The sequence below is a fragment of the Nycticebus coucang genome, chromosome 19 (assembly GCF_027406575.1).
Source record: "Nycticebus coucang isolate mNycCou1 chromosome 19, mNycCou1.pri, whole genome shotgun sequence".
In the NCBI taxonomy this organism is placed as follows: domain Eukaryota; kingdom Metazoa; phylum Chordata; class Mammalia; order Primates; family Lorisidae; genus Nycticebus; species Nycticebus coucang.
The window spans coordinates 23,160,801-23,188,135 of record NC_069798.1 but is presented as its reverse complement, the minus strand read 5'-3'; the positions used below and the strand labels follow the sequence as shown (position 1 = coordinate 23,188,135).

The 27,335-nt window shown below is 38.5% G+C and overlaps 1 protein-coding gene across 1 annotated transcript in view; it reads right to left on the bottom strand.

The window, feature by feature from the left end:
* Positions 1–25,205, bottom strand: part of DSG4 (desmoglein 4) — a 46,156-nt gene extending 20,951 nt beyond the window's left edge. Inside the window, exons 1-9 of the mRNA XM_053571831.1 lie at positions 25,024–25,205; positions 13,396–13,431; positions 11,453–11,584; positions 9,781–9,936; positions 9,297–9,441; positions 8,118–8,284; positions 7,753–7,887; positions 6,720–6,905; positions 417–688 (exon numbers count right to left, since the gene is read on the bottom strand). Coding sequence (XP_053427806.1) covers positions 417–688; positions 6,720–6,905; positions 7,753–7,887; positions 8,118–8,284; positions 9,297–9,441; positions 9,781–9,936; positions 11,453–11,584; positions 13,396–13,431; positions 25,024–25,071 — 1,277 coding nt within the window. The 5' untranslated portion in view covers positions 25,072–25,205. The remainder of the gene's footprint in view (positions 1–416; positions 689–6,719; positions 6,906–7,752; positions 7,888–8,117; positions 8,285–9,296; positions 9,442–9,780; positions 9,937–11,452; positions 11,585–13,395; positions 13,432–25,023) is intronic.
* Between the last annotated feature and the right edge of the window lie 2,130 nt (positions 25,206–27,335).

Sequence of the window (27,335 nt, the reverse complement as noted above, 5' to 3'; positions counted from 1 at the left end):
AGAGTCATCGATAACACAAGTTTAGGAAAACAAGCAGTGACTCAACTTTTATGGTGTCTTATTGTCCATAATATGGCTTAATCAACCCCAGTCCTCGGTAGTACAAATGGGCCACAAAAGATCAAAGAGACCCATGGAGTAAATTAGCTGACTCTTTGATCTCATAATTGCTCCCTGGACACAAATTACTTTTATAGACCAGTGGAGCCCTTACAACCTCCAAAGCACTATTAAAATTCTAGAAAGATTTCAAATGCCTCAATAGTCTTCTATAATAAAACAAACAAAATAAACAAATAGGAAAAGCAAAGCAAAATGCCAAAGGAATTGTAATGCACATATTCTAGCCCATACTACGTGCACTGAAACCAGCCAAGAACGGTGCCACAGTGACATGAGCAACGTCTGTGTAGTACCTGACATTTGTTGCAGGATGGCCTGTATCCAGGTCTATGGCTGTGTACGTGCCAAGCACGTAATTCAATAAGGAATCTCCTTTTATTCCTTCCGGCACACTAAAAGTCAAAGAACTTGGGTGAAACGTGGGTCCTTCTTTCACATTAACAACCTGAATTCTCACAGGAGTTGAGTGCATTTGGAATTGAGAAGCAACAGAGTGGTGAAAATCTGCTTGGTTTCTAACCCCGATGCCAAGATGAATATTAGGCGCTTGTTCATAATCCAGCATCTGAAATGACAGAAAGTAAAAAACTTTGGAACAGTAAAGGACTCTCTTTTGATAGAATAAGAAGCCATGGAAAGCGAGCCACACACTAGAATAAAGTTCAAGAGCTACGTGATTTAGATTTTGAATCAAAAAACCTTTACTTATTACTGCATTCGCCATTTTTAGATGTACTATTCTTTTTATCTTTTATTGTTAATCAGGTTTGTGGGTCATTTAAGGTTGTGATTTTCAATTGAAATCACATTTTGGAGCTTTGAACTTCTTTTTTTTTTTTTTTTTTGTGGTTTTTGGCCGGGGCTGGGTTTGAACCTGCCACCTCCGGCATATGGGTCCGGGGCCCTACTCCTTGAGCCACAGGCGCCGCCCAGGAGCTTTGAACTTCTTACAGAAAAGTGCTAAAATGAAAAAAACAAAACACAGTATTTCTTTCCAAATGAAGTTTTATTGAAAAATAAAAATAAATTTAGAATGAAATTAAAGTGTTCACAACTATTAAATGAATAAATAAATAGGATCCAGTTTTCCTAGATGGAACTCCCATCTGAGAAGCTCTTAAAAGTATCATCAGCAGAATAAAGGAGCCAATATACATGATGTCATTGCACATGTAATTATTTTTTTAAATGCTGTAAACACTTCTGAAGGATTTGTGATTATTATAGTCAGCCCTAAACTATAATTTAATTGTGCTGGGTTTGTGCCTTTACAGGGCACATTCAAGTAAGTAAAGGCCATACCCAGAGAAAAGTCACCTCTGAAGTGGGTTTCCAGGATAAAAAAATAAATAGAATCTTTTGATCCAGAATGATTGATATGGTGACAAGAGAAGTCACAAGTGAGAAGCATTATAAATAAGGAAATACTGGGTAAAGTCTGCTTAGAAGTGTTCTGGAAGCTATTGTAAGCATCTCTTTTAAACAAGTATATCAATAGGAGTAGTCAAGCTATCAGCTAGACCGGCCACTAGCAAGACCTGGAGGTAAATCTCTGCTTCCCAGGGAAATTCTGTGACATCTTGAATATGTTCCTAGGTTTTAGAGTCCAATATGTCAGAAAAGCTGGCAATTCAGAAATATTCTCAAGAATGCACTTGGATTGGAGATGCCTCAGCATGCCTCATGGATTTCAGCTAAAACCCTTGGGATTTGGGATCAAGATCCCAAATCCCAAAGCCAAAACTGCTTTTTTACATCTGTTCACACATCTACAGGTACCCTAGTGCACTGGCACACTTAATGGACTTCTGCACATAATAGCTAGCAGAGAGTATGAATTATGTACTAAAAAATGAATTTTCAATGGGAAGGAATCCCTTTTCCAAAACTCAGTTTTTATTGTCTAAAAGTTCATGTTCTCTTCAATAAATGAGATGTCTGAGAAACTCTATTCTGATAGAAATATCTTGGAGTTTTCTTACATATACACACAAAAGCACTTTTCTTTGTCAGAATATCTCTCTCCTTCCTAACCAGAGAGAGTGATGAAAATATATTAATATGTGTCTAAAGCTGTATCAATTAAAGATCTTCACAGAATATAGGGACAAGAAATCCTTGAGGGCCAATGTTTATGAGGGAAGATTACAAAAAACAGAGGAAACAAAGTCATTCATTCATTCTTTGCAAGTGGGGCCCTTTATCAAGGATTTTCTGATTGTGTCCAGAGGTCAGGAGTTTGTAAAGAGCAATAAAAATTGTTTACCCTGGAGTCTCTTAGAGTGAAGGGAGAGGCTGGAAAAACTTTGTCTTTGCAGGAAGGCATGAAGGAAGATTAACCACTTAAGAATATGCAGGTACATGTTAGCTTGGAGGGAGCTGGCCTGCAGTGAATCAGGAGGCTCTGGAAGGGCTCAAGATGGAGACAACTACTCTAGAAATGGATTTTGCCTCTGGCTGTGTTTTTACGTTAGGACATTTTAGTATAGAAGCTAAGCTGTTAGAGTCTTACATCCAGTTTATTGGTCTAATTTAAAATGACATTGCTGATTCTAGGAGGACACTGGTTCATCTTAGAACTAAGTGTGGAAGAGGGAGGAGGTTAGAAGTCTCCATCCTACAGGAGAACGTGAGAGATTTTCTATAGTAGGGGGCTGAGGAAATAGTCAAATCTGTCAGAATGTGTGTTCTGCTTTCCAGGAAGGCATATTTTCTGGTACAAAGGTGTCTGGAAGGGACCAGCAGGGGACACACAGCAGGAAAGGTGTTTACAGAGGTGAACAGATTGGGAGAGAAAATCTCAGGGTGCTTTTCTAAAACCTGTTTTACTGGCCCTTGACTACACTTAGCCACAGAGGGAGCTAAATATGACTTTGAGATTAGAGAGATCTGGATGGATCCTGTCTTTGTCATTTGGCACCTGGGAGAATTGAGACAAGTTATATTTTCTCTGTGATTTTATATCATGTCCAATAAAACAAGGAATATTTTTTCCCTAGAGTTCTAAGGATTAAATGAGAGAATATGTGTACAACCTCTATATACTCAGGGTAACACCACAGTTGGTGTTCGGTAATTGCTTAATTAGAATTACTTTAAAATAAAGAATTATTATTAAAATAGAGAACCAATATTTCTTAGCATTGCAGTTGGGTAGCATTTTATTTTTTCTCAATGTGGAAGTGAATGTGTATACACATATACACACATATATATTTATATTTCTGTAGACTTTTATCAATAAATATCAATGAGAGGTTGTTATCAACAGGGAAATTTTAATCTGCTCTTGTTAAACTAGAAGTTCCTTGAGTACAGGGACCATGTTTCATTCAGCCTTATATCCCTAGTACATAGCAGTTGGCAGTAAATTTTTATTGAATCATTTATAATGTCCTCAGACTAAGACAAGGTTTATATAAGGCTTAGTTAAAGGCCCATTATTGAAGGACCAGTTTCTACAATGTTAGCCGGTGGCTGGAATGAAAATATAGAGGGTGCAAAAGCACATCAGTGGTCTTATCCAGATACATTGGGGAGGAGTGACTGACTGCTGGCTGCTGGAAATGACAAACCTAGGAAAATTACATAACAGATAGTTCTTTTAACTCTGTACTAACACATATATTCAGGTTTCTAATTTCATTGTAATTATTCTTCCCATGTTATTTTGGTATCTTTAAACATATGTTTTTCTCATTATCTTTAAGAGAATATGAAAGTCATCATCCAGGAAAAACAGAGAGGAACTATGTCCATACAACATCTAACATTTTTTTTTTGGGGGGGGGACAGAATCTCACTTTGTCACCCCAGGTGGAGTGCTGTCGTGTCATAGCTCACAGCAACCTCAAACTCTTGGCCTTAAGCGATTCTCTTACTTCAGCCTTCCAAGTAGCTGGGACTACAGGTACCTACCATGACGCCAGGCTATTTTTAGAGATGGGGGGGTCTCACTCTTGCTCAGGGTGGTCTCAAAACTATGAGCTCAAGCAATCTACCTGTCTCAGCCTCTCAAGTTCTGGGATTACAGGTGTGAGTCATCACTCTTGGCCCAACATCTAACATTACATTGACCAATATTTTATTACATTGATATTTCAATAGGTTTTTTTTTTTGGCAATTAAGTGAGTACGGTTTGAAAAACTTTTAGTTATCATAGAAGACAAATTTTATAAGTCAGAAACACTACATTCCCTACATTTTTAAAATGTTTTCTTTTTTATTTTCATAATTTCATGTAGAAATTATGAATTATGCAATCAAGTTCAGTGACTCTCATTTGGGTGAAATCTACACCATTAATTGTAGGTTAATGTCTTCATCAAGACTATCCTCAAAGTAATGGGAGTCTCTCTTCTGGACACTGCACCAGGTGTCAGGGGTAGAAAGATATTTAGGCCAAATTGTTTAAGTGCAAAGTTCTTATTATTATTTTAGTAGATTGGGAGACACCAAAGACAAAATAAGGTATACATTGCAACACCAGTGATTAAGATAGATAATAAGAAGATAGGTCAGAATTGCGTGTCATGTCTAGTGCTTAATCTTTAACTATGATACAAAGTTGAATAATTCTGATCCCTAGAAGAAAGCCTGACTAAAATATTCCGAGTTTGCTATAGTGGTCGGTGAGCTCTTGTTCCTCTGCTCCTCTCCATGTATATTTGGCAATGACTCTTATACTTGTTCCTTCACTTCTATTTTTACTGCTATTGCCTTAGAGCAGATTCTTCGTACCTCAGGACTTAATTAATATAATAATTATTTTTATAACTTTAATCTTTCCAGAATTGAGCTCATAATTTTATTGTTATTTTAAAAAAATACCAGAAAGCTGCAACCAAAAAAATAGCCGGGCGTTGTGGCGGGCGCCTGTAGTCCCAGCTACTCGGGAGGCTGAGGCAAGAGAATCGCTTAAGCCCAGGAGCTGGAGGTTGCTGTGAGCTGTGTGAGGCCACGGCACTCTATGGAGGGCCATAAAGTGAGACTCTGTCTCTACAAAAAAAAAAAAAAATACCAGAAAGCTTTCCTAGAGGTTGAAAATGTTTGTTTGTTTGTTTGGTTAAGGACCAGATGGGGATCATAACGAGTTTTTGTCTCAAGTATTCAGCTCAGACATTGGCATGTGGAAATAGCCATAGCAAATACATAAATGAATGTGACTGTGTTCCAATAAAACTTTATTCATAAAACAAGGCATAGATCAGATTTGACCTGTAGGTCATAGCTTGCTGACCTTTAATCCAAAGTAATGTTTCTTAAATAGGAGGGCCATCATATATTCTTTGAGTCCTTGTGCTCTCATAAGCAATTTTGAAATTTTGCGTTTTCATTTATTGATAATCCTAAAAATCATATATAGATTTTTTTCATAATTTTGGTGACCAGCACATAAGTTACTATACCATAACATTTTAGTGTGCATGGTTGTGTTTTGGTGGTAAAGTAGTAATACTTTAAAAATTGCTCCAAACATTTGAGAAAAGAAAAGAGAAAGACTTAATGAATAAATGATTATGTTTGCCTCAGGTGAAGGCTGAACGCTTCCTAATGTATTAGCTGAAAAAAATTTTACAATAACTTGAATAATCATGACCAGAAGTATACCAAACTAAATACATATGTGTGTCTAAGTATATATTGTCTTAGCTATAACTGTTTATGTTAGAAGTAATTTCCTTTGAGAAAAAAATAATTTTCCTCATAAAATTAATATTAATTTGAATCTTATTGGTTGTGGTTTTATTTGTTCCTAATAGTAAATTTTTAGATTTTATTATTGTCCATGAAGTAAAAGCAAGTAATTTAAGAAAAATTAATCTGTAAAAAAAAAAAATCCAACCCCATAATTTAGTACTCAAGGTTCTCAGCAGACTGATTCCATGCAACCTCTCTGTTCTGGCTTTTTTTTTTTCTTTTTTTGTAGTTTTTGGCCAGGGCTGGGTTTGAACCCACCACCTCCAGTATATGGGGCCAATACCCTATTCCTTGAGCCACAGGCACCACCCTATTCTAGCTTCTTTTTGCTTCTCCTTGTAAATACTGTGCTGCAGCCCCGCAGAGCTGCTCACCACACCCTGCACATGCTCCACGTTTTCTTACCTCTCTGTGTTTTCTCATTTCATTACCCACACAAGAAATCTCTTAAAAGGTCTTGCTTAAATCTTATTTCCCTGTATAAAACCTTTTCAGAAAAATCTAGCTCAGAAGAATCTCCCTTTCTCTTGGGTCACTCATCATTTAATATTTCAGCCACTTGACAATCAATAATGTTTGCATCATGACATCTGTACCACCGTTTGCTATTTTGTTATCTCTCATTCATCATCTAATTTAGGAGTGACCTTATCTTCTCAACTAGACATCGGGCACTGAGAGGACAGAACGACCTTTTTGTTTTACTTGGTAACAAACACCGGGCTGTTGGGCTGAAAGGTGAAGATGGATGCAGTAGTTCACATAGGACACTTGGTGATATAAGCAATATTCAAGGCTAGCAGTAGTCAAGGAATACTTTTTTGAAGGCAGATTCTACTTCTTAGAGTAATTTAAAACTTCTTTGAAAGAAAACATTACAGATTCTATTCTGTACCTTGACAACTTTCAAAATGCCTTCGTTGGTTTTTGGGTCTGTTTGAATTTCGAACCAATTCCCCTCATTTCCGGAGAGAATTAAATATCTTGCCAACCAATTATCAGTGCCTTCTTCATCAAGATCAATGGCTCGTAAGCGCATCAGTTCTGAGGTTAAACAATTCTCTTCAATACTTGCTGAGTACTGAAATGACAAAGATCAGTTTTATCACCAGTGAATTTTCAAAAGAACAAATATACTTAATTGTTTAAAATTCTAACAGCAAACCACACCAATGAGTATATGATTATACAACATACAATCAATAAAATGATTTCATGATAATAAAATAGATTTTCATGGGCTATATACGAAATCGAGGTGAAATTGGAACTTTTTTTGGCTCATTTTTAATTCCCTTTACTCTTTTCTTCTAGATAAAGGATCATATTTTTTTTTTTTTCTGTAAAGGGCCGGATAGTAAATGTATTAGGCTTTTCTGGTCAGAGAGTCTGTGTTGCAACTGCTCCTCCCTGCTGTTGGAGAACAAAGCACGAAGTCCCATAAACAATGTGTTACAGAAATAAGCACAGCTATGGCCCCAAACATATATTTTTAACCCAAGCAGGCAGTGAACCGTATTCGATTCTGCTGGTTTGGGTTTTATGTTTCTTTATGCCTAAAGATGAAAATGCAAGTTGAGAATATATGGGGCTTTAGTAGAATTAATTCAGCAAATCATAAGGCATCTAAAAATACATCAATGTCCTTTTGTTCTTCCCAGAGTTATGTCAACAATTTTCCACATTTCTGTGAATACAGTATTTGGAGTAGATAGTTCATTGCTTTCACAGAGAAGGCTTGCGTGGAGTAATGAGCCAAAGACACGCTAATATGAAGGTATATTATTATTATACATAAGAAATCTCAAGGTTTATACAACAAAGCTCGGTACATTCAGACGTGTAACAGAAACGGGCTCATGAATTAGCAAGAAAGCCAATCAATTATTAACACTTATGGAAAAAGGATTGTAAGAATAACTACTTACTGAAGTTTTCTCTAAGGTGGGGATATTATCGTTGACATCTACAACCTTGATTCTACAGTCACACTCGGAAGATAGTCCATCTGCAGCACCGTCCCGGTCCGAGCCCCTCACAATTAAATTGTACATACTGTGTTGCTTGATTAAGATAGAAAAAAATTGTAGAACTTAGGTCTTGTCTTGAATGTAATCTAACACATTCAAATGCCACTATTTCTCATGTCTTTTATATGCACATCAAATGAAATTGTATAGTTGGGCTTTTCATTGTGATTAAAAAGTGAATTTTCTTTCCTCCTTTATATTGGAGTAAGGATATACACGGATAATTTTGCCTTTGTCTATCACTCATTCACAGAAGGCTTTACCTCTCTATCAAGGAAACTGGACATGGTGCGGACTTCTCCAGTGTATCTGTTCAGAATGAACATTGGTGCACCTGCAGGCTCCTGAGAGATGATCTTGTAGGCAATTTTAGAATTCAGATGATTTTCTTCATCTGCATCTGTGGCACTTAACTTTACTACCAGAGAATCTAGAAATGAAGATGGAGGTAGAGAATGGTTGGGACTTTGTTAGAAATAATTCAGCCAATCATTAGGTATAAGAAGAAAGAGTGGTTGGCTTGAGCTTTCCATGAGAATATAAGATTGTTACTTACAGCATACCAGTGATTACAAAATTATGGTGGTTTGCTTCTATAAAACTCTTTATAAAGTACTTGCATTCCTTAAATGATTAAATCCTAAATTAGTAGAGTTAGAAATGGAATTTAGTAGGATAGAAAGAAATGAAAAAAAAAAAAAGAGAGAACATAACACAACTTGTTGTGCAGGCTGTGAAGACAGCTACCCTCAGTGACTGATCTGATGGCACAATTGTACTTCATCCACCATCACCCTCTACCTGGTGTGATTCAGTCAAAATTTTTAAGGAAAAGACCAGAACAGAGTCTTTTTTAATATACATGGTTTCTTTATCAGTTTACCAACTTGGATTAAGTTAATCATCTTACCAGTAACAATCTTTGAGAAAGATGCTTAACACTGGCTACACATATAAGAAGATATTTAGCATTTTAGACATGATTTTTTTTCTAGCTCTAGTTATAAGTTATGATTTGTGGGGCTTATTAAAAGTACAAATGTGACATTTTCCTTTTTTTTTTGAGACAGAGTCTCACTCTGTTGCCCTCGGTAGAGTGCCATGGTGTCACAGCTCACAGCAACCTCAAACTCTTGGGCTTGAGCAATCCTCTTGCCTCAGCCTCCCAAGTAGCTACAGGAGCCTACCATAATGCCTAGCTAGTTTTTCTACTTTTAGTACAGATGGGGTCTTGCTCTTGCTCAGGAGGGTCTTGAACTCCTCAGTTTGAACAGTCTACCCACCTCAGCCTCCCAGAATATGAGGACTGCAGGTGGGAACCATCACACCTGGCCAAGTGTGACTTTTTCTATTCTTTAAATTCCCTGTGTTTTGATCCTCCAAAGCTTTTCACCAAGAAAAACAGATCCGGTGTGATGCACAGAAGGAACCATTCTACTTACTTGCTTCACTGTTTTCTTCAATGCTGGCCGTGTACACACTTTGTGAAAAGACTGGGGCGTTATCATTTATGTCCATAACCTTGACTCTAAGCTCAAGAGGCCTTTCTAAATCTTCACCCTTTGAATTCAGGGCCCGACAATAGATCTGTGAAAAGTTGGGAAAAAACTCTTTCACCACCAAAGGAACTTACGCAGCAGGCTTGAAAATACATCAGCAAATATGCGAAGAAACAATTTTTTCCCAGTGAATTCAGATCATGTTATAGTCAATAATTTAAATACTATCGAGACACTTGATTACATGCATATGCAACATGCCAGAAAATCCTCTACTACAAACTTACTTTCATACTTTTTCCATCCCTTCAAGCCCTTTATTTGGTTTCTATTTACTATGTTTTGTCAAAAATAAGCCTTAGTCCTGAGAAAATATTTTTTTAAAAGGGAGAGAAAAGCCTAATATGAACAGGCTACTGTGACTTACCAAAAAAAGTGGAGTTATCTCTCTGTCTACCACAGAAGTGATGTTAATTTCCCCAGTGCGAGGATTAATGGTGAATACTCCGTATGGTGGGCGATCAATCCCTACCCCAGAGATCCGGTATGTAATCTTGTGGTTTGATTCGCAGTCTGATCGAATCTAAGAGAAAAGTGGCTAGAATGTGATTTAATTTAGAGCAGATAATAAACTTCAGAGTGTAGTGGAGTAATAAGGAAATTATTAAAAAAGGAGTTTGTAGCCAGATGGCCTTGAATTGCAACCTGTGTTAGTTCTGTGTGTATTTGGAATTCACTTAACTTTGCCTAGACCAGCTTGTAGTGAGGATAATTCCGTCTATCTCATAGCTTTGTTGAAGGGGGTTGTATGAGGTAGCACATATATGGCACGTAAGCACTTGGTGCTAGATTTGTTATTATTAACAATACATTGTTCAATTATCTGGTATTTTTGCATACAGAAAGTTTGACAGAGGAAATCACAATATTTACTCTGTATTTTTTTAAAATTGTGTCACATTAATAAGTATCCTACCTAGACTCTGAGATTTAGTCAAAGTGGTAGTAGATAAATAGTGAAAATCAGAGGGGAGAAATACAATGTTTAGAGATATTGCTAAAAGTTATAATTTCATTTTAATTTAAACCAACTGCATCACTTTTCTGCCATGTAGATTTGATGGAAAATATTCCACCATGTAGATACTGTTTTAGTAGTTTTATATCTATTGCTGATAAACTTCCACCAAAATAGTTTAAATTTTGAAATCTTTTATACTGAAGATGAGAACATTCAGAAAAATATTAAGATTTAGTATCCAGACATTCACAGTCAAGTTAAGACAGCTGGAAATACTATGTACAACTTTGGTTAGCTCATCCCTAATTCAAAGATCTTTTTTATGCAGAAGAAAACCCAAGGAACTTCCAAAATACGAAGAAAAAGAAAGATTATGAAATGTAAGTGGGATAACATAAAGCTATCCCTATGTGTTGAATGGAAATAATGATTTTAAAACCTTCCCTCTGATTTGAACACTTCTGACAGAATAAATCTCTTTTCTTGAGCTGAGGCTGTATCTCTTAACATTATTGATAATTCTTACTGTATTGCTAATGTGAGGCTGTAAGAAGGAAGGAGGGAATTCTGGGATATCATTTTTTTAATTGATTTCAATAGTGCTCCAAGGTCAAGATGCCCAGAAAAAGCTAAGGAAGCTGTTAATGTGGATCCATCCTTCGTGGATCAATTTATTACATATCCTTTCTTTAATTCTCCTTCAATATCGGTAGCCGTTATTTGTGAGCCATTATTGTAAGATGCTCCTAGCCGCTGGATGTAGACAGCCATGGGAACTTTGGACACCGTCCTTCCTTTTTTGGAGTGAATTTGTCAAGTGCAGTAATCACTTGAATTTCTGGAGGGTTAGTCTTCAGACTATCGCCATGAGAATAACTTTCTTGCAGCATATACAGTCAGTATGGGCAGATGATGACTAATTGTGCTGGAGACCCAACCCTTTCTTCCAGGATCTTCCACTCGCCACCTGCTCTGTGTTAGCATCTCAGCAGCATGAGCAAATGACAGCCTCCTGGAAATGTTTGAGAACTTTCCTCCCCTGTGCAAGCATTTGTTGCCTGCTTGTTCTGTCACTTACTCTGGCAATTGGGTTCCTCTTCGAGTTGTCCTCGCCTTCTCGACAGGCCGCAGCAAACTTGATCCACTCCCGCTTTTGTCTTCTGACGGTCTGCCACTTTGTCGTGCCATTTTCAATGTCTAATTCTTTCACCTTAAGCAAAAACGGCTCATGTTTCTCACAGTGTTAGAACAATTTTACTAAGTGAGGACACTTATGTAACATTGTAAAGTACATACAGAAGAAAGGATGATATTGAATTTGAAGGACAAAGAAAGTTTTCCCTAATTTACGACTTACAGTAGAGCGTGATCACCCCAGATGCTATTTCTTTTATAATCATCTCACTCCCACTAATCTAGTGTAACAGGTTTAATCAGCTGCATGTGGAGCTCATAATGTGCTATACCATACAGATGGTATAGTTTTTCTTTTTTCAATCTGTCATCACCTGATAGGGGCTGTGCCTACCTTACCTTGAGGTCCTCAAACTTTTTAAACAAGGGGCCAGTTCACTGTCCCTCAGACCACTGGGGCTGTACTATAGTTAAAAAAACAAACAAACAAACTATGAACACATTCCTATGCACACTGCACATATCTTATTTTGAAGTGAATAAACAAAACGAGAACAAATACAATCACACCGCCGCATGTGGCCCGCGGGCCGCAGTTTGAGGACCCCGTTGGTCTACTCTGTTCCAAGTGAGCACATCCCATTACAAAATGAACATTATGCTGATGACTGGGGCTCACCCAAAAGAGGGAAGGGATTTTTTTTTCTGTTGATAAGGACACCACGATGGTTAAGCATCCCAATATATTATTGCAGGATTAGAAAAATAATGTTAACTAAATTGGTGGTTCTTAAAATAATCCCACGGACATCTGTGTGGCTCCTCGATGTACATGTGTGTCTCTGTTTGCTGTATGTTTTTCCCTTTGCAGTCTATGTTGCTACTCTTGATGGAAGCTTAGGAATCTCATATTATCAAAGAGTTCAGAAATGTTACTACATGTACAAACATATTCATATACATCCATAAACATTTACATATATACACTTATTTTTGTAAATCCTAATGTGCTTCTGAAACATAGATGCTTATATGTTTATTTAAGCTAAGCTTCATTTAATTACCATTTCGGGGAGGAATGGTAATTTCCATTTCCATGTTCCATCGACTGCAATATATCCTTTCAAAAACAAGTGCATTTGCATTTTTAAAAATCTTAGTTGGATACAACTTTCTGAAATGTACCATACATCCCCCACTTTTTAAAAAATTGAGATAGGGTTATAATCTGTTGTTCTGGCTAGCGTGCAGTGGGGTCCTCATAGCTCACAACAACCTCAGACTCCTGGACTCAAGGGATCCTCCTGCCTCAGCCTCCTGAGGAGCTGGCACTCACTACAGGCGTGTGTCACCAGGCTCAGATAATTTTTCTGTCTTTTGCAGAGATGGGGTCTTGCTCTGACTCATGCTGGTTTCAAACTCCTGGACTCAAGCAATCCTCCTGTCTCAGGTTTCCAAAGTGCTGGGATTACAGGTGTGAGCCATTGTGCTTGGCCTATATTCCCTGTCTTGCCAAACAGAGATGAGAGGAATAGTTTTATTTTTTCCAGTGACTTGAGATGGTTATAATACAAGTTGAACTACTATACTAAAATAAAGCCCTGCTAGACAGAGAAGGAGGCAGTAGCATCATTTCCTAAGTCCTACTCTAAATGGCACCGGGTTCTGTTCCTATTTACTTGTGATTACGTATTTTAAAATTTTTGTATCTTTCTCTCATTGATAAACAGCCAATTGTCTTGCTTGCTGATAAGTATCTAAAATTCCTCTCTTTCTTCTACAGTGTCACTTTGTTTCTTGTGCTTTGCAATAAGTTAAGAAAGATAAATGAACTACTAACATAGCTTGATAAATGAGAGTTAGGAAAATAGTCATATTATACATTACCTCAACAATAAATTCACTGTTTACTTCCAGCACCACCTGTGATAGAAGGTACAATATTAGTATACATTTGCATATTTAATTTCTTTTCTTTTTTTTTGATTAAGCAGGCTTAGGCCGGGTTCTAACCTGCCAGCCCCAGTACACAGGGGCTGGCTCTCTAACCACTGAGCTATAGGTGCCCAGATGCATTTACATATTTTAAAGGAAACAATTCATAAAAAGATTGAGAATATTCTTTTACTAATTCGTTCCTTAAATATACATTTTGTTAATAATATGGAATAAACATGGCTAATACAAATGAATAACAAGAGCCCTTTTTTAATTGCCCTGCAAAGTCTGTTAACTTTCAGAGAAGATGACCACAGGGCTCTACGGCAGGGGAGGATACCTGCCTCAACAGAGGCCCAGCGTGCTCAGCAGAGGGCAAAGCAAAAGACACGCGCTATGCAAGTGGATTTCAGGAAGCCTTCCAAGGAGAGTGGGGATTTGAAAGGGCTCTGCTGGGTGAGGCTGTTTTGACAAGAAGAATTGATGGGGAGGAACATTTCAGCCAGAGTAAAACAGGGACACAAGCGTAAGGGTTCTCAGTTTCAGGGAGTGTTACAGAAATGGCAAATAATATTATTAGCTGGAAGGTAGAGGAAATAGTGGGGAGCCATGGGAGACAGGGCTTGGAATGTCAGCTTGGGGGCAGATCACGAAGTGCTTTATAGACAGTGCTAAAATGTGTAGACTTCTTCAGGTAGAGACTGGGAGTGGCAAAAACATTGTCTTTAAAACAGATTATTGTATGGAGGGAGGGTTATAAAAGAAAACACTTCAAGTCGAGACACTAAGAATTAGCAGTTACTTAAGTAAGGCAAATTGATCACGAACCTAGGTGCTGAGGTGGCTCTAGAAAAAAAGAAAGTGGAAATATCCCCAAAGAACTGATAAGGCTGGGCTTACAGTCTGTGGGATGAGAGGGGAGACAGTTTTGGGGAGACAGTTTTGGAGACACACTTGGCTCCAGCCGGAAGGGAAGTGCTATTAATAGAAACAGAACACTCAGCAGGGGAGAACCCCTGCAGGGAGATGATGACTTAAGTTTGTTTTCTTTATTTTCAATGTCATCAAATATTTGAAGTAGATATAAAATCTGAAAAAGTAGAGTTTTTTCCAAACATTAGTGTTATTTGAAGTTGAAGAACATGAGCATACTAAATGCGACAGTTTAAGACAACAAATGAAGCCCGCAGCACAGTGGTTATGGTGCCAGCCATGTACACTGAAGTTGGCGGGTTCGAACCCAGCCCGGGCCAGCTAGAACAACAACGACAACTGCAACAACAACAACAAAATAGCCGGGCATTGGTGGGTGCCTGTAGTTCCAGCTACTTGGGAGGCTGAGGCAAGAGAATCACGTAAGCCCAAGAGTTTGAGGTTGCTGTGAGCTGTGATGCCACGGCACTCTACCGAGGGCAACATAGTGAGACTCTGTCTCAAAAAAACAAACAAACAACGACAACAACAAATGAAGTAAGCAGAGAACAATCTTGTGAGACTTCAGTGCAGGGGACAGAGGGAGACGTGTAGGAGCAGAGGGCTGAGACAGACCAAGAGCATAAGGGTTGAGAGAGCAGGGTTAGGGTGCGGGACGAGCTTTGTCAGTGAGAGAAGAAGGGGGGTGGTGAGGTTGGTAAGGAAACGGGGTTTAGGAAGGAGAAGGGAATTGACAAAGACGTGTGAAGAAGTATCTAGAAAGGAGACAGAACGAGCGGAGTGCACTAACAAAACGTTAGACACAGAGGGAGTTTTGATGGGTTTTCTGCTGGAGCAAGATCTATGAGGCTGGGAACCGGGGAAGCTGGGGACCTTACCGTGGGCAGTCGTCACTAACTTTCGCAGGTGTCAGGAGTCAAATCTTCAGGAATGAGTCATTGAGATGTGGGAAAGAGCAATTTTAGATGACATTTTCAACAAGTTAGAAGATAAAACAAATGTGAGAGGTCCGATGCAGTTAGAGGGCTTAATTAGATGAAAGCATATTTTTTAGATTGGGAAACCATGTTCAAATATACGGTCAACAGCAAGAGGAAAAGAGGTTTGTGGAGAAGGAGGGGTAGGGAGAGAAAAAAAGAGAGGAGGGTGAGAAGGGGGAAGAAACAGAGAAGTCGTTGACAGTTGTGTGAAGAGAGAACAGGAACGGCTGGATCAGAAATGCAGGTGAACAAGTTAGACCTGGTAAGGGGAAAGAATATTTCTTCTTCTGGAATGGAAGCTCGGAAGAATGCAATGAAGAAGAAACACCATTTCCAAGTTTAAGTGGAGGGAAATTATGCACTTGCCTATCACGGGGCTTTGGTAGCTGGGGTGAGCTGGAAAGGGGAGGAGCCAGAAGAGAAGTCAAAGGTCTCTCAGGGTCTCTGGTAGGGAAGGTGACAGGAAGCCAACGCTGTGAATACAAAGGAAAGGCAGACCCAGCCAGCATTGTGCCTTAGGAAACACATGAGCTCAGAAAAGTAGAAACAGAGAGAATAAACTATTATTCCACTGCTGATGCAGAGTTTGTGGACCAGGTGAGCTGAGGAAGTAAGTCTAGGACCTGCAGCCCATCGTGCCTTCTACGAACTTGGCCTTCTATGAACTTGGCCGCCCGAGAGTGGGAGGAGAACCCGCGAGGCTGGCTGTCCCAGGGTTGGGGTAGATCCTTAGAGAGGTCGTAAGATACTACTGTGAGCTTTGGCTAGTCAGGGAGGAGAGGAAAACCAATGAACCAAGAGGCTGGAGAAGGACTGGGACAGATAACTGGAGGCAGAGCAGCTTCCTCGGGTGTGAGGAGGTGCAGGAGAGGGTGGGAGGAGTGGGGGCTGAGTCCAGAAGGGGACAAGAGAGACTAGAAATCTGGCATTAGGGCAGACTCTCTTTTTAACTCAACTTTCTTTCTCACATGTAATTTTATTAGACATCAGTGAAATATTTAGACCTCCTGGAAAAGTAGATCATTATTTAACAGAAGATGGTCTTCTTCAATTGCTTATGATATGTCATTTTATATTAAATATTGCCTTTGGGGGGTTAGATTTTTGTTGTTGCTAAAAAAGCAGATGTATCTAGAAGATACATAAAAGTAAAAAAATCATGCAGAATCGCATTATCTGGAGATTGGCAAATTATTTTTTCAGACTTTTTCTTCACAAACACATATACATATTATATTTTTTTGACTCAAAAGAAACTGTACATGTAATTTTCTTTTTGTACTCAGCAATGATTGTGGTAAAATTTCACGTCAATTAACAGAGAGAGACATAATTTTCATACTTTGTGTATCACTTTAATAGCTGTTTTCCTGTTCAGATCACGGGGCCTTAGGATAGCTGAGAATCCACGCATTCTGCAGTTTGGTGCTGCAGGCTAAACTCCAGTATGGGATTCTCAGGCACCTGCTTCAGTGGGAGGTTAACTGGAAGCCCTGCTTGGATGGGTTCTAGAAGGTTGGTGAGCTCACCATGTGACTCCATTTTAATTATTTGTTTATGTAATTTCAAAATATTAAGGGGGTGCCAATGTTTTTGTTACATTGATACCTTGTATGGTGCTTAAGCCAGGACTCTTGGTGTATTGTCATGCCCTGTTTTTAGGAAGGACCCCCTTCTCACCTTAGACACACACTCATCTTTCTGCCTCCCCTTCTCTACTTTTCTCTTTCCTTTCCCTCTGTGATACTCTCTTCCTCTGGTTCCTTCCCCCCCCCTTCCTGACATTATCTTAGGCCTGACAGACAAACACAGCAGAGTTATCATATCATTTATGTCATCCAGTTTGGTGAGGAAAAGCCACCTGCCAAACCTCAGAGCTCTAAACAGCCTGATTACCTAATTTTAACTTGAACGTAATGAATGAGTCTAAGCTGGGGCTCTGCTCGTCTTTCAGAGATGTGGCAGGTAGTTTTCACTTTTTAGTAGAATGCGTACTCACCTTGGTTTCTGTTTGCTTCCAACAAGACTGCAAGGTTGATATTGTACCTATGCAGTGTTAAAATAGCAACCAAGAATGGACCTAAATCATCATTTTACTGATTATCCTATTTATTCAACACCTAAAGCTTCTTTTGAATCACCTGATATTATTTTACCAAATTGTTCTGATTTCATTTGAATTTTAGCATCATAAAATTTCAGCCCCTGGCTCTGAGTAAATATTGACATTTGTCTTGACTACTCTTAATATTGTCTTGTAGAGATTTTCAAAAGGTTTTGCTCATGCAATCCTACAAAATTTTTGAAAACACAATATGCTTCCTCAAATCTTTCTATAACGGCAGCTAAATCTTTTTATCATAAAGTTGAAAGGTTGCAAAGGATGGAATTTAAGAATATTATCAATATTGGGTTTTTGTTTTGTTTTTGAGACAGAGTCTCACTCTGCTGCCCCAGGCTAGAGCACCATGATGTGTTTTGGAAGAAACGTGACATGACGTCATCCCCTTAGTGCAACGTTGGGTAACGGCCTGAACCTCAGTTACACTACCCAGCAGCCCAGAAATTACTTGCCTATAAAAGTCACCTTTTCAGAGCACATGTGGCCCAGGTGCATCTTTTTATCCTTTTACATGTCCTGGTCTGGGAGCCTGGGTATACACACACACACACACACACACAGTGGAGGTGTTTGAATGGAGTGCCACAATGGTAGAGCCCTAGAAAAGGAAGTCAGAGGCAAGTTTCAGTTGAAGGAGCAAGAATAACCTGGAGTGATATGTGGTATCCTAAATGTGTTACAGTCTCTCTGCGCCTGGTGGATGAGAGTTTCCTGTCTTCCTTTTATCTTTGAGTGTCCTTATAACACGTTGCATTAATGGAATGAATATAATGAGTAAGACATGGTTCCTGCCCAAAGAGAGCTACCTGTTTAAAGAGGGGGTGTGCAGGTGAGTGAAAGAAGAAAATGAGATGGATCAGACACTGTAAAAGAAGGATTGGGATGTTGGCCCCAAAGGGGAAGGGAGTGAATTTGCTAGAATTCAAAGAGTTTTGGGTTCAAATTCTAACTGTCCTGATGGTGAGCTAATTTATCTGCTGAGCTTTTTTTTTTTTTTTTTAAGAGAAAGTGTCCTGAGCTCTGTTTTTAAATTTGTAAAATAGGAATACTTCTATTTACCTTTGAGGATTTTTGTAATATGTTGAAATAAATTTGACTGTAGAATATTTCTTTAGTGTAGGTACTGGGACTGCAGTGCATAACTGAAAGCTCTGGAGAACCAGCTCCCTTGTGGTCTCAATTGGGAACACTGAAGCTCTCTTTGAATGCCACCAACCACATTAAAGTTGCCCATCAATATGTAGGTGGAAATATAAGATGAAGTGACTTGGGAGGAATGATAAGTTAGAAATTAAAGCCATTCATCCATTGAAACATTTTCATTGCCAAAATATGATACAGACATTTTGGAGGGGAATCATAGGATGTACAATATTCTATTGTCATCTAATTTTTACCAAGTTGCAGGAATTTTTCTGGACCTTGTTTTCTTTTTCAATACTTGCTCCTACAGAGAATATGATGGTTGTATATAAGATAGGTGAAGTCTAAGTTAACACAGAGTATGTGCTTATTGCAATTGTGGAATAGATATTCTCATTCTGAATGTATTTAAAGTAGTAGCTACTGAAATGGGTTATTTTTAATCCCTGTGGTGAAACTGCCTTTTTGAAGTTAGTTTTGAATACATTTGTATCTAGGACCAACTTATTAATAACCAGTTTTTTCTTGAATAATACTTATAAAAATAACTGAGTAATGCAGTTGCCACCCTCCTAGGGACATGGTAGAGATGCCAAGTTCAAGCCTAATTATACTATTTTTGTTTATAATTGAAGGTATATCAATAATGGCATTTTAGTTTATAAGCCATGTAATTTTCTGCGTGGAAAGGAGGGGCAAACATTTCTCATGCAAGTAACGTCTGCAGGTTTCAGCCCAGGCGCTCTTGTCACACGGCCTTCTCCAGAGCTGCTCTCCATGAGTGAGGAATTCCAGCTGCAATCCCACTTTGGGAAGAGAAGGAAACAGCAGTGCAGCTCAAACAATGGATTCATTGCTGTAGAGGAAACTCCCTTGATAATTGAGACCTAGAAAGGAATCATCAGACTACATACTCAGGATTCAAAGGTTCTCTAAAAAAAAGAAACAGGGGTGTCTTTAAACAAAGGAAAGCTTCAAAGAGTCTCAAGAGCCCTGAAATAATTTAGGGCAGGATTTTTATCCCACAAGTCTGCAGGTAGATATTACTGAGTGATGCCCAACCTGCAGTTTATGTACGGTGGTAACACTAGATATCTCTTAGGATATAACACGTTTTCTAAGGTGGTATTCTCACCACAGAAGCTGTAGGAATTTGAAGGAAAAATTATAAATTTGTTCATTTGATTTAAAATGTATTTAGCAATTCCTTAGCCACTTATATGAAGAAAAATAATAGAGGTGAAATTTGCTTCCATGTAACTTTCTGTGTGATGAGGACATTTATAGTTTTTTTTTTAATAAGCAGACTGAAACCAATCATTTAATGCTGTCTAGGCCATTCTGTTTAGTACAAATAAAAAACCAAATCAGATAGTATATTTCCACCACGCCCCCATCATTATACTTTTGGAAATTTGCCTGGCAAAATAAATAAAAACAAATTTCTGTTCCACGTTATAAAAAATGGCACTTTTTTTTGTGTGTGAGAACTAAAATGGTAAGTGGCTAGTTTAGTTTTAAATGTGTTTTTAAATTTTGTTGCCTGCTTTCAACTTATAATGAGATGATATCTGTATGTTTAACTACCCAAATTCTTTACTTTCCAAGAGTCAGGCTCTTTAGTGGAAGTGTTCACATCTTTTTAATTTAATTTAATTTATTGAATTTATTATTAGGTTTTATTAAATCATTACTTTGTACATTGATGCATTTATGGGGTTCAGGGTACTGCTTTGATGTACAATGTGAAATGCTTACATTGAACTAAGTAGCACATCCAGCACAATTATACTCATTTCTTAATAGTTTTGAAATGTACCATTGAATCATGCACATTAGGTGAGGTCCCCCCAAATACTCTCCTGCCTCCCATATCTGCCCTCCCTTCTGGGAGAATATATGAGGCAGACCCCCCTGGGAGATTGAAGCAACACCAAAACTACATTACTGGGATGTGATCAAACTAAAAAGGTTTTGCACAGCCAAGAGTACAGTAAGTAAAGCAAACAGACAACCTTTAGGATGGGAGAAGAGTTTTGTAGGTTATGCTTCCAATAAAGGTTGATAACTAGAATCTACATAGAACTCAAACTAATCAGTAAGAAAAGAATAAATAACCCCATTTCTATGTGGGCAAGAGACTTGAACAGAAAATTCTTTGATGAAGACAGGCGCACGGCCTACAAACACATGAAAAAATGCTCATCATCCTTAATCATCAGAGAAATGTAAATCGAAACCACTTTGAGATATCATCTAACTCCATTAAGATTAGCCCACATCACAAAATCCCCAAACCACAGATGTTGGCATGGATGCGGAGAGAAGGGAATGCTTCTACACTGCTGGTGGGAATGCCAGCTAATAGGACTTTTTTGGAAAGAAGTTTGGAGAACACTCAAGGAACTAAAAGTAGACCTACCATTTGATCCTATAATTCCTCTACTAGGTATATACCCAGATGATCAAAAATTATTTTAAAACAAAGACATTTGCACCAGAATGTTTATTGCAGCCCAATTCATAATAGCCAAGACATGGAAACAGCCCAAGTGCCCATCGACCCGTGAATGGTTTAACAAATTGTGGTGTATGTACACCATGGAATACTATGTAGCCATAGAAAAGATGGAGACTTTACAACTTTTATGTCTACCTGGATGGAGTTGGAACATATTCTTCTTAGTAAAGTATCTCAAGAATGGAAAAAAAAGTATCCAATATACTCAATACTACTATGAAATGAGTATATAATCACCTATACACTTATATGAATGGCAAAAAATCACTATAGTTCACATCTTATATGTAGCTTAAATTGTCACTATATGTAGACAAAAATTCTTATCTGATAAATGACTCTTTTTCGTTGATCTTATCCACTTGATCAAATAGAGGCCTCTTTTATTTAATCACTGTTCTACTTTCAGCAATTTCTTTCTAATAAAACGTACACAAACCATAACATCACCTAAGTCTGTAGATTCTCCAGCCAAATTTATAAAACAATATTCTGAAGTTCTAACTATTCAGTACAGATTATTATAGAATTGCAGAGTTTCCATAGTGGAAGAAACTTGGTGCTGTCATGTCTAATCGTGCATCCTCACGTGGGGGACAGTGAAGCCCTGTGAAGCTGGCTGCTTTTGCTGAAGTTACACAGCCACTGAGAAGGGGAAGGGTGACTCAAAGCCGAGACTTCTGAGTCTCAGCTCAGGGTTGATCCCCTTGTGGGTTTCATGGCTGGAGAACAGGATAAACATCCTTAGATCCTCTAAAAAATGCCAGAGGAGTTGTATAAAATCAATGCCCTATTGTAACTTAGAGTTTTGGGCACCTTTATTGGTTAAGTCAGTCAAAACTTTGTTTAAAGTACTCCTGTGGTTGAGATGTGGCAGACATAAGTACCTGTAAGTCTCCGAGAGGTCGCCACACCCTCATTAGTGTAAACTGCAATGATGCCCCAGAGATTCTTTGATTTAGTTAATGGAAAAGGGGCAGAGTTCAAGTTCAGAAAATTAAAGACAGGTAGGCATGTTTATTTTCCTATAATATCTCTAAGAGCATATTGATTCTCCTTAAATATTTCTTGCATTTGTTTTAATCTTGAAATACGCTAGAAGTCTTCACTTCTCAATTCCAGACATTAATTGATATCCTAAAGATATATTGGAAATGCATAAAGAATTTAATTCTATTATAATTACTATGAACTATTAAACACAAATACTTCAGCATTAATGAAGACTGGGAAAATTAAGTATCAAAAAACTAGGTTTACCCAGAAGAACAAACTAATATTACCAGAAAGAGATCCTGAGAATCTGACATATTATATTCTTCCAAGATCAAGAAGGTGAAAAATTAACTCTTTAATTAAATAATATTATCATAAAACATGCCCAAACAGAATTTAGCACTTAGAAGTTGCCTCTAAAAATCTTGACACATTCAGTTTTCCAAGAGAAAACAAAAGCTTTTTCTGAGTCAAAGCATGGAGAGACCCAATAAAAGTGTAACAGAAGGGGTATATTGATAATTTACTATTTCTATTAACGACAAAGTCATGTTCTTGCTTCTTTCTCTAGTGACTTTAATATTACTTAGTAAGCAAATAATGATTACTTTCCCAGGGTATTATGCTTCTATGTGGTGTTTCTCAGTTTAAAAATGCTTTGGTTTTAGTTTTCAAAAAATGGTCTTTTTAAAGAATCATTCTCCTAAGCTCAGAAAATGCAAAGTTATGCATCTGTTTCCACCTTCCCTTCTATCTGTGTGCCTTTTGGTTATTTTGGGCTCTTGCACTACTTTTGAAGTTTGGGAACATCTATACTCCTGAAGAATGGCACTCTCTGTGCCCACGTGCTCCCCTAGCCATGGCTGCCCTTGATCTCTTGGAATTGATGTTCAGAGGAGTCTGTATCAAGCCACTTGCCTGAGAATAGGAAGGGAATCATTTTTCAAACTTATGATATACTCCCACTGCAGACACTCCCAGGAGACTGAGGTGTGACCAACTACGGTGTATTTGTCTTCATTCACTTTGGAAGAAAATATACAATTTTCTAATAACCACCCCCCAATCTTTCTGATGATTTTTCTCAACTCTTTGACTGAATTGTTCTGTCATATGACCATCAACAGATTTAAACCTAATCTAGTCCAAACTAGCTTACCTCATTTTGCTGTGTATAATGTGCTCCTGTGTATAATGCACACTCTAGTTTTTGGCCCAATCTTTCAGGAAAACTTCCCTTGAGAAAGTAGCAGGCTTCCAGCTGGGAGAGACCTATCTGAGGAGAGCTAACTCTCCCCCGGTAAATGTGCAGATCACACTGTTTGCCCATAGCCTTCTGCTCTGTGAAGGCTCCTTCCTGCTCTGTTAGGAGCCTTTCCTTCACTGCCAAGTCAGGAACTGCAGCTGAGATTGTGACCAGCAGGGTGGGAATTTCTGAGGTCATTTGGCCCATGGGCAGCCAGATGGGTCCCTGGGGTCTGTGTGTGTGGGGGGGTCCCAGTTCCCTTCATACAACTGGGCCTCAGGCCTTGACCCTCCTGCCTCTGGCCGAGGGCTGCCTCACCAGTCCCACCATCATCCCTCCCCATCATGGTGCTCTGCAGACACTGCTCAGGCCAGTTCCCACCAGATCCTGGATCCTGCCAGACTGGAAGCCCAGGAGGGAGGATCCAGGGGACCCTGGGAAGTCCTCAGGGTTCCCCTACTCCTGAGCCACACTACCTGTGTACCACATGCATCCTTATTTTTCCCCCCTCAAAAATTCGGGCAAAAGTGCATGTTATATGCAGCAAAATACGGTAATTGATTCTTGTTCTTTTGTTTGTTTTTTGAGACAGAGTCTCACTATGTCACCCTTGTGAGTGCTGTGGCATCACAGCTCACAGCAACCTCAAACTCTTGGGCTTAAGGGATTCTCTTGCCTCAGCTTCCCAGGTAGCTGAGAGTAATTGCTTCTTTAAATAAACTTTTCTAATTGTGTTGGGAATAGTTTGGTGAACTGGCCAGATGAATCATTGTTCCTCTGTGGACCTGGAATTAGAAGCTGCCTTATCTCTTCAAAGGTAGGGTACTGGCTATGCCTGGTACCTGTACAGAAATCACTTCTCACCTTGGGCACGCAACGGTTGCGCTTCCAAAATGGCATGTCTACTTTAACAAAATAGCTCATTTAAAATATTTCCTTCCTGCACTGTAGGAATGCTTTAATGATTCCAGAAGAAGTTTATCCTGATTGCTAGGCTTTTATCATTTTTCTTTAGCTATTTCTGCCTAACGAAAAATTCTTACATACCTTAAATATTTCACAGTAAGTTGTAATGTAATGTTGACACAGTTAACATGCCTCTACTTTGGAAGAAACTCACAGAGAAATAACAGTTTAAAAGAAACAGGCTTGGGTGGCCCTTGTGGCTCAAGGAATAGGGCACCGGCCCCATATATCTGAGGTGGTGGGTTCAAACCCGGCCCTGGCCAAAAACTATCAAAGAAACAGGCTTAATCAACTTTACTATATTATAAATTTAGAACCCATTTGCCCTGGGAATTTTCACAGCAATCTGATTTAAGTGTAAGGTAATAGAAAAAATATTTTATTTCCAATTTAAAATTTTAGAACTGTTCAAGCATTTAATTCATTTTAGGTTATGTCTCTGAGGCCATCCGAATCTAATTCTTCCATATTCCCACTCTGCATCTCTGTGGCTTTTGGTCCCTTGAGGCACAGAGAGTCCTCCGAAATCAACAGAGACTGAATTCCGGGAACACTTTTTGCATCAAGGGGATTACAATGGAATAAATTCCAAATAGGAAGCCAAACAGTAGACAGAGGAGAGGAGACCCCAGGGCTGCATTTTCTTCCCAGGCCTTCAAGTTCTACTTACCGTGACAATGATGAAGAGGCCAATGTTTCTGGAAAGAAGCCAGTCCATTTCTTCGGGTCAATCTCGCACTCGAAGTCCAGTGAGATTTAATTTTAGTCCTGGTCTCCTGGGTCCTGAATTCAGCTTTGCAGCAAGATGCGCTTCGAGACGCCCTTTTAGGAGGGCATGGGTGATAACTCTGGCACTCTCTGGGCAGAGGGATGAAGATGCTCTATACTGACTCTGTTTTCCCACCCCAAACTCCTGGTCTGGTCTGGAAGGCTGGCATTGTTGTTTGGGCTCTGGGTAAGAACTTAGACACACCTTGATTCTTATTGCAATGAAACCCTTTGTTGGACACCAAAGAAAAATCTTACAGGGTGAGGATGAGATTTATGGGGAAGATAGCCAATGAATAATAAATTACTCACAACATAAAAAATAATTAAAACGCCGGGACCTATCATCATGCTGAATAAAATTAGAAGCCTTCTTCTTACTGCCAACATTGTAAAAGCAAAATTACATATACTAACAACACACACACACACGTCCACGACAGAACCAACTTCAAGGAATGACACTTTTAGCAGAGGCCATCGTTAAAAGGTAGCAGGCCTGAAGTATGGTAGGTACAGAGAAAAAGACAGAGTGATGAAACTCGGATCTCTTAATTCAGGTGATTCCTGCTTTTCTCTGCATGAAGTCCTGTGCATGAACTGCACTCTCAATTTTAAGGAGGCTCTGAAATAACAAAATCAAGATGAAGAAACTCTGATTTAACTAGGACCAGGGTGTTTGTTTCCATATAATGGCACCTTCTTTCTTGGTTATTCAATTCAAACTCTGGGAGACAGGATTTATGAAATTGTCTAGAGTAATTGTCTTAAAGTAACCGCAGAACAGTTTTCTCACTCCTGTGGCATTTCCACATATGAGAAAGCCTATAACATAGGGGAAGTACACCTTTTAAATAATCACCCGTGTTTATGAAGGAGGAGCTGAAGCTGCAAACCCGAGAATCTAAGAGAAAATGATCAGAGCAACATCTGGATATTTTAGAACATGATTTTCCACTTTTCATTTCTCTCTTCTACTTTGTTAGGATGGGTTTAGGAGAAATGACTTCCTCCTGAGGCAACTGCAGCCTGGCAGCAGCTTCAACAAACATGAAAGGAAAACACAGTAAAATGTTCTTCAGTTGATAAGACATGTTGGTTTGAGAATTTCAATAGGAATTTGTATTTTGCCTTCACTATCCCATCACTGTAATTCAGAAGCAAAGCGGACTCTAGTCATGAAATGTATTCTTTTTTTTTTATATGCATATATTTTTTATTGTTGGGGATTCATTGAGGGTACAAGAAACCAGGTTACACTGATTGAATTTGTTAGGTAAAGTCCCTCTTACAATCGTGTCTTGTCCCCAAAAGTGTGGCACACACCAAGGCATGAAATGTATTCTAAATAGCACTTGCTGTCTTGAGAAACTTAGTTTTAGCATTTTTGAGAGCAATAGGAAAGCCTGTGGGCAATTGGAGGGCTGATATAGTATCTTTAAATGAAGAGAAATGAGTTATATGTTGAAGATATTTGTGAAAAAGAGAGAAGGAAATTACATTTAAGCAAGTGAAAAAATATTGTTACAGAGAGACAGTATTTGGCACAGGCAAATCTTAAATTTGGGAATATCTACCAAATTCGAGAATATATAAAGTGACAGGATAAAGCATATATTTGGTATCATTTTTCAAAATACATCATCACGTCCCAAGTGGTGGAGTCTACCCAGAAAGAACCTTAAAGAAAGCATTTCCAAACAGAGGCCTTACTTGAAATATCTCAATAAAAGTCTCTCCAGGGACTAAAGAACTTGACTTGAAATTGGCATTAACTTGTGATTTATTTCAGTGTCTTCCAAGAGTGGAACAAGTATTTTAGATTGGCATGTAATTTGAGGGCAGATTTGTTCTGAATGCTAACACAACCTTCATTTGCTGGGTGATTTATAATCCACTACTCATTATATTCTAGATAAGTCTTTAAACCAAGAGTTATGATAAGCTATGATTGAGTAAATAATCTTTAAAAATATTCTTTTGTAACTTTTTACAATCTGACTGAGCTTTTGCCATTATTTTTGTGAATTCCTTTTTTTTTGTCCAAAGGATTGAAAGGTGACAATTGTATCCACCAAAGAAAATTTTTCTTCTATGTATATTTTTCTTTTAGGTCTGAACAGCATTAAATTATTTTCACCCACGAGCTGCATCGTCTGTCGTAGTTAGTGAGCTTCAGGCTCTTGGGACGCAGTTGAAATTTCCTCTTACCAC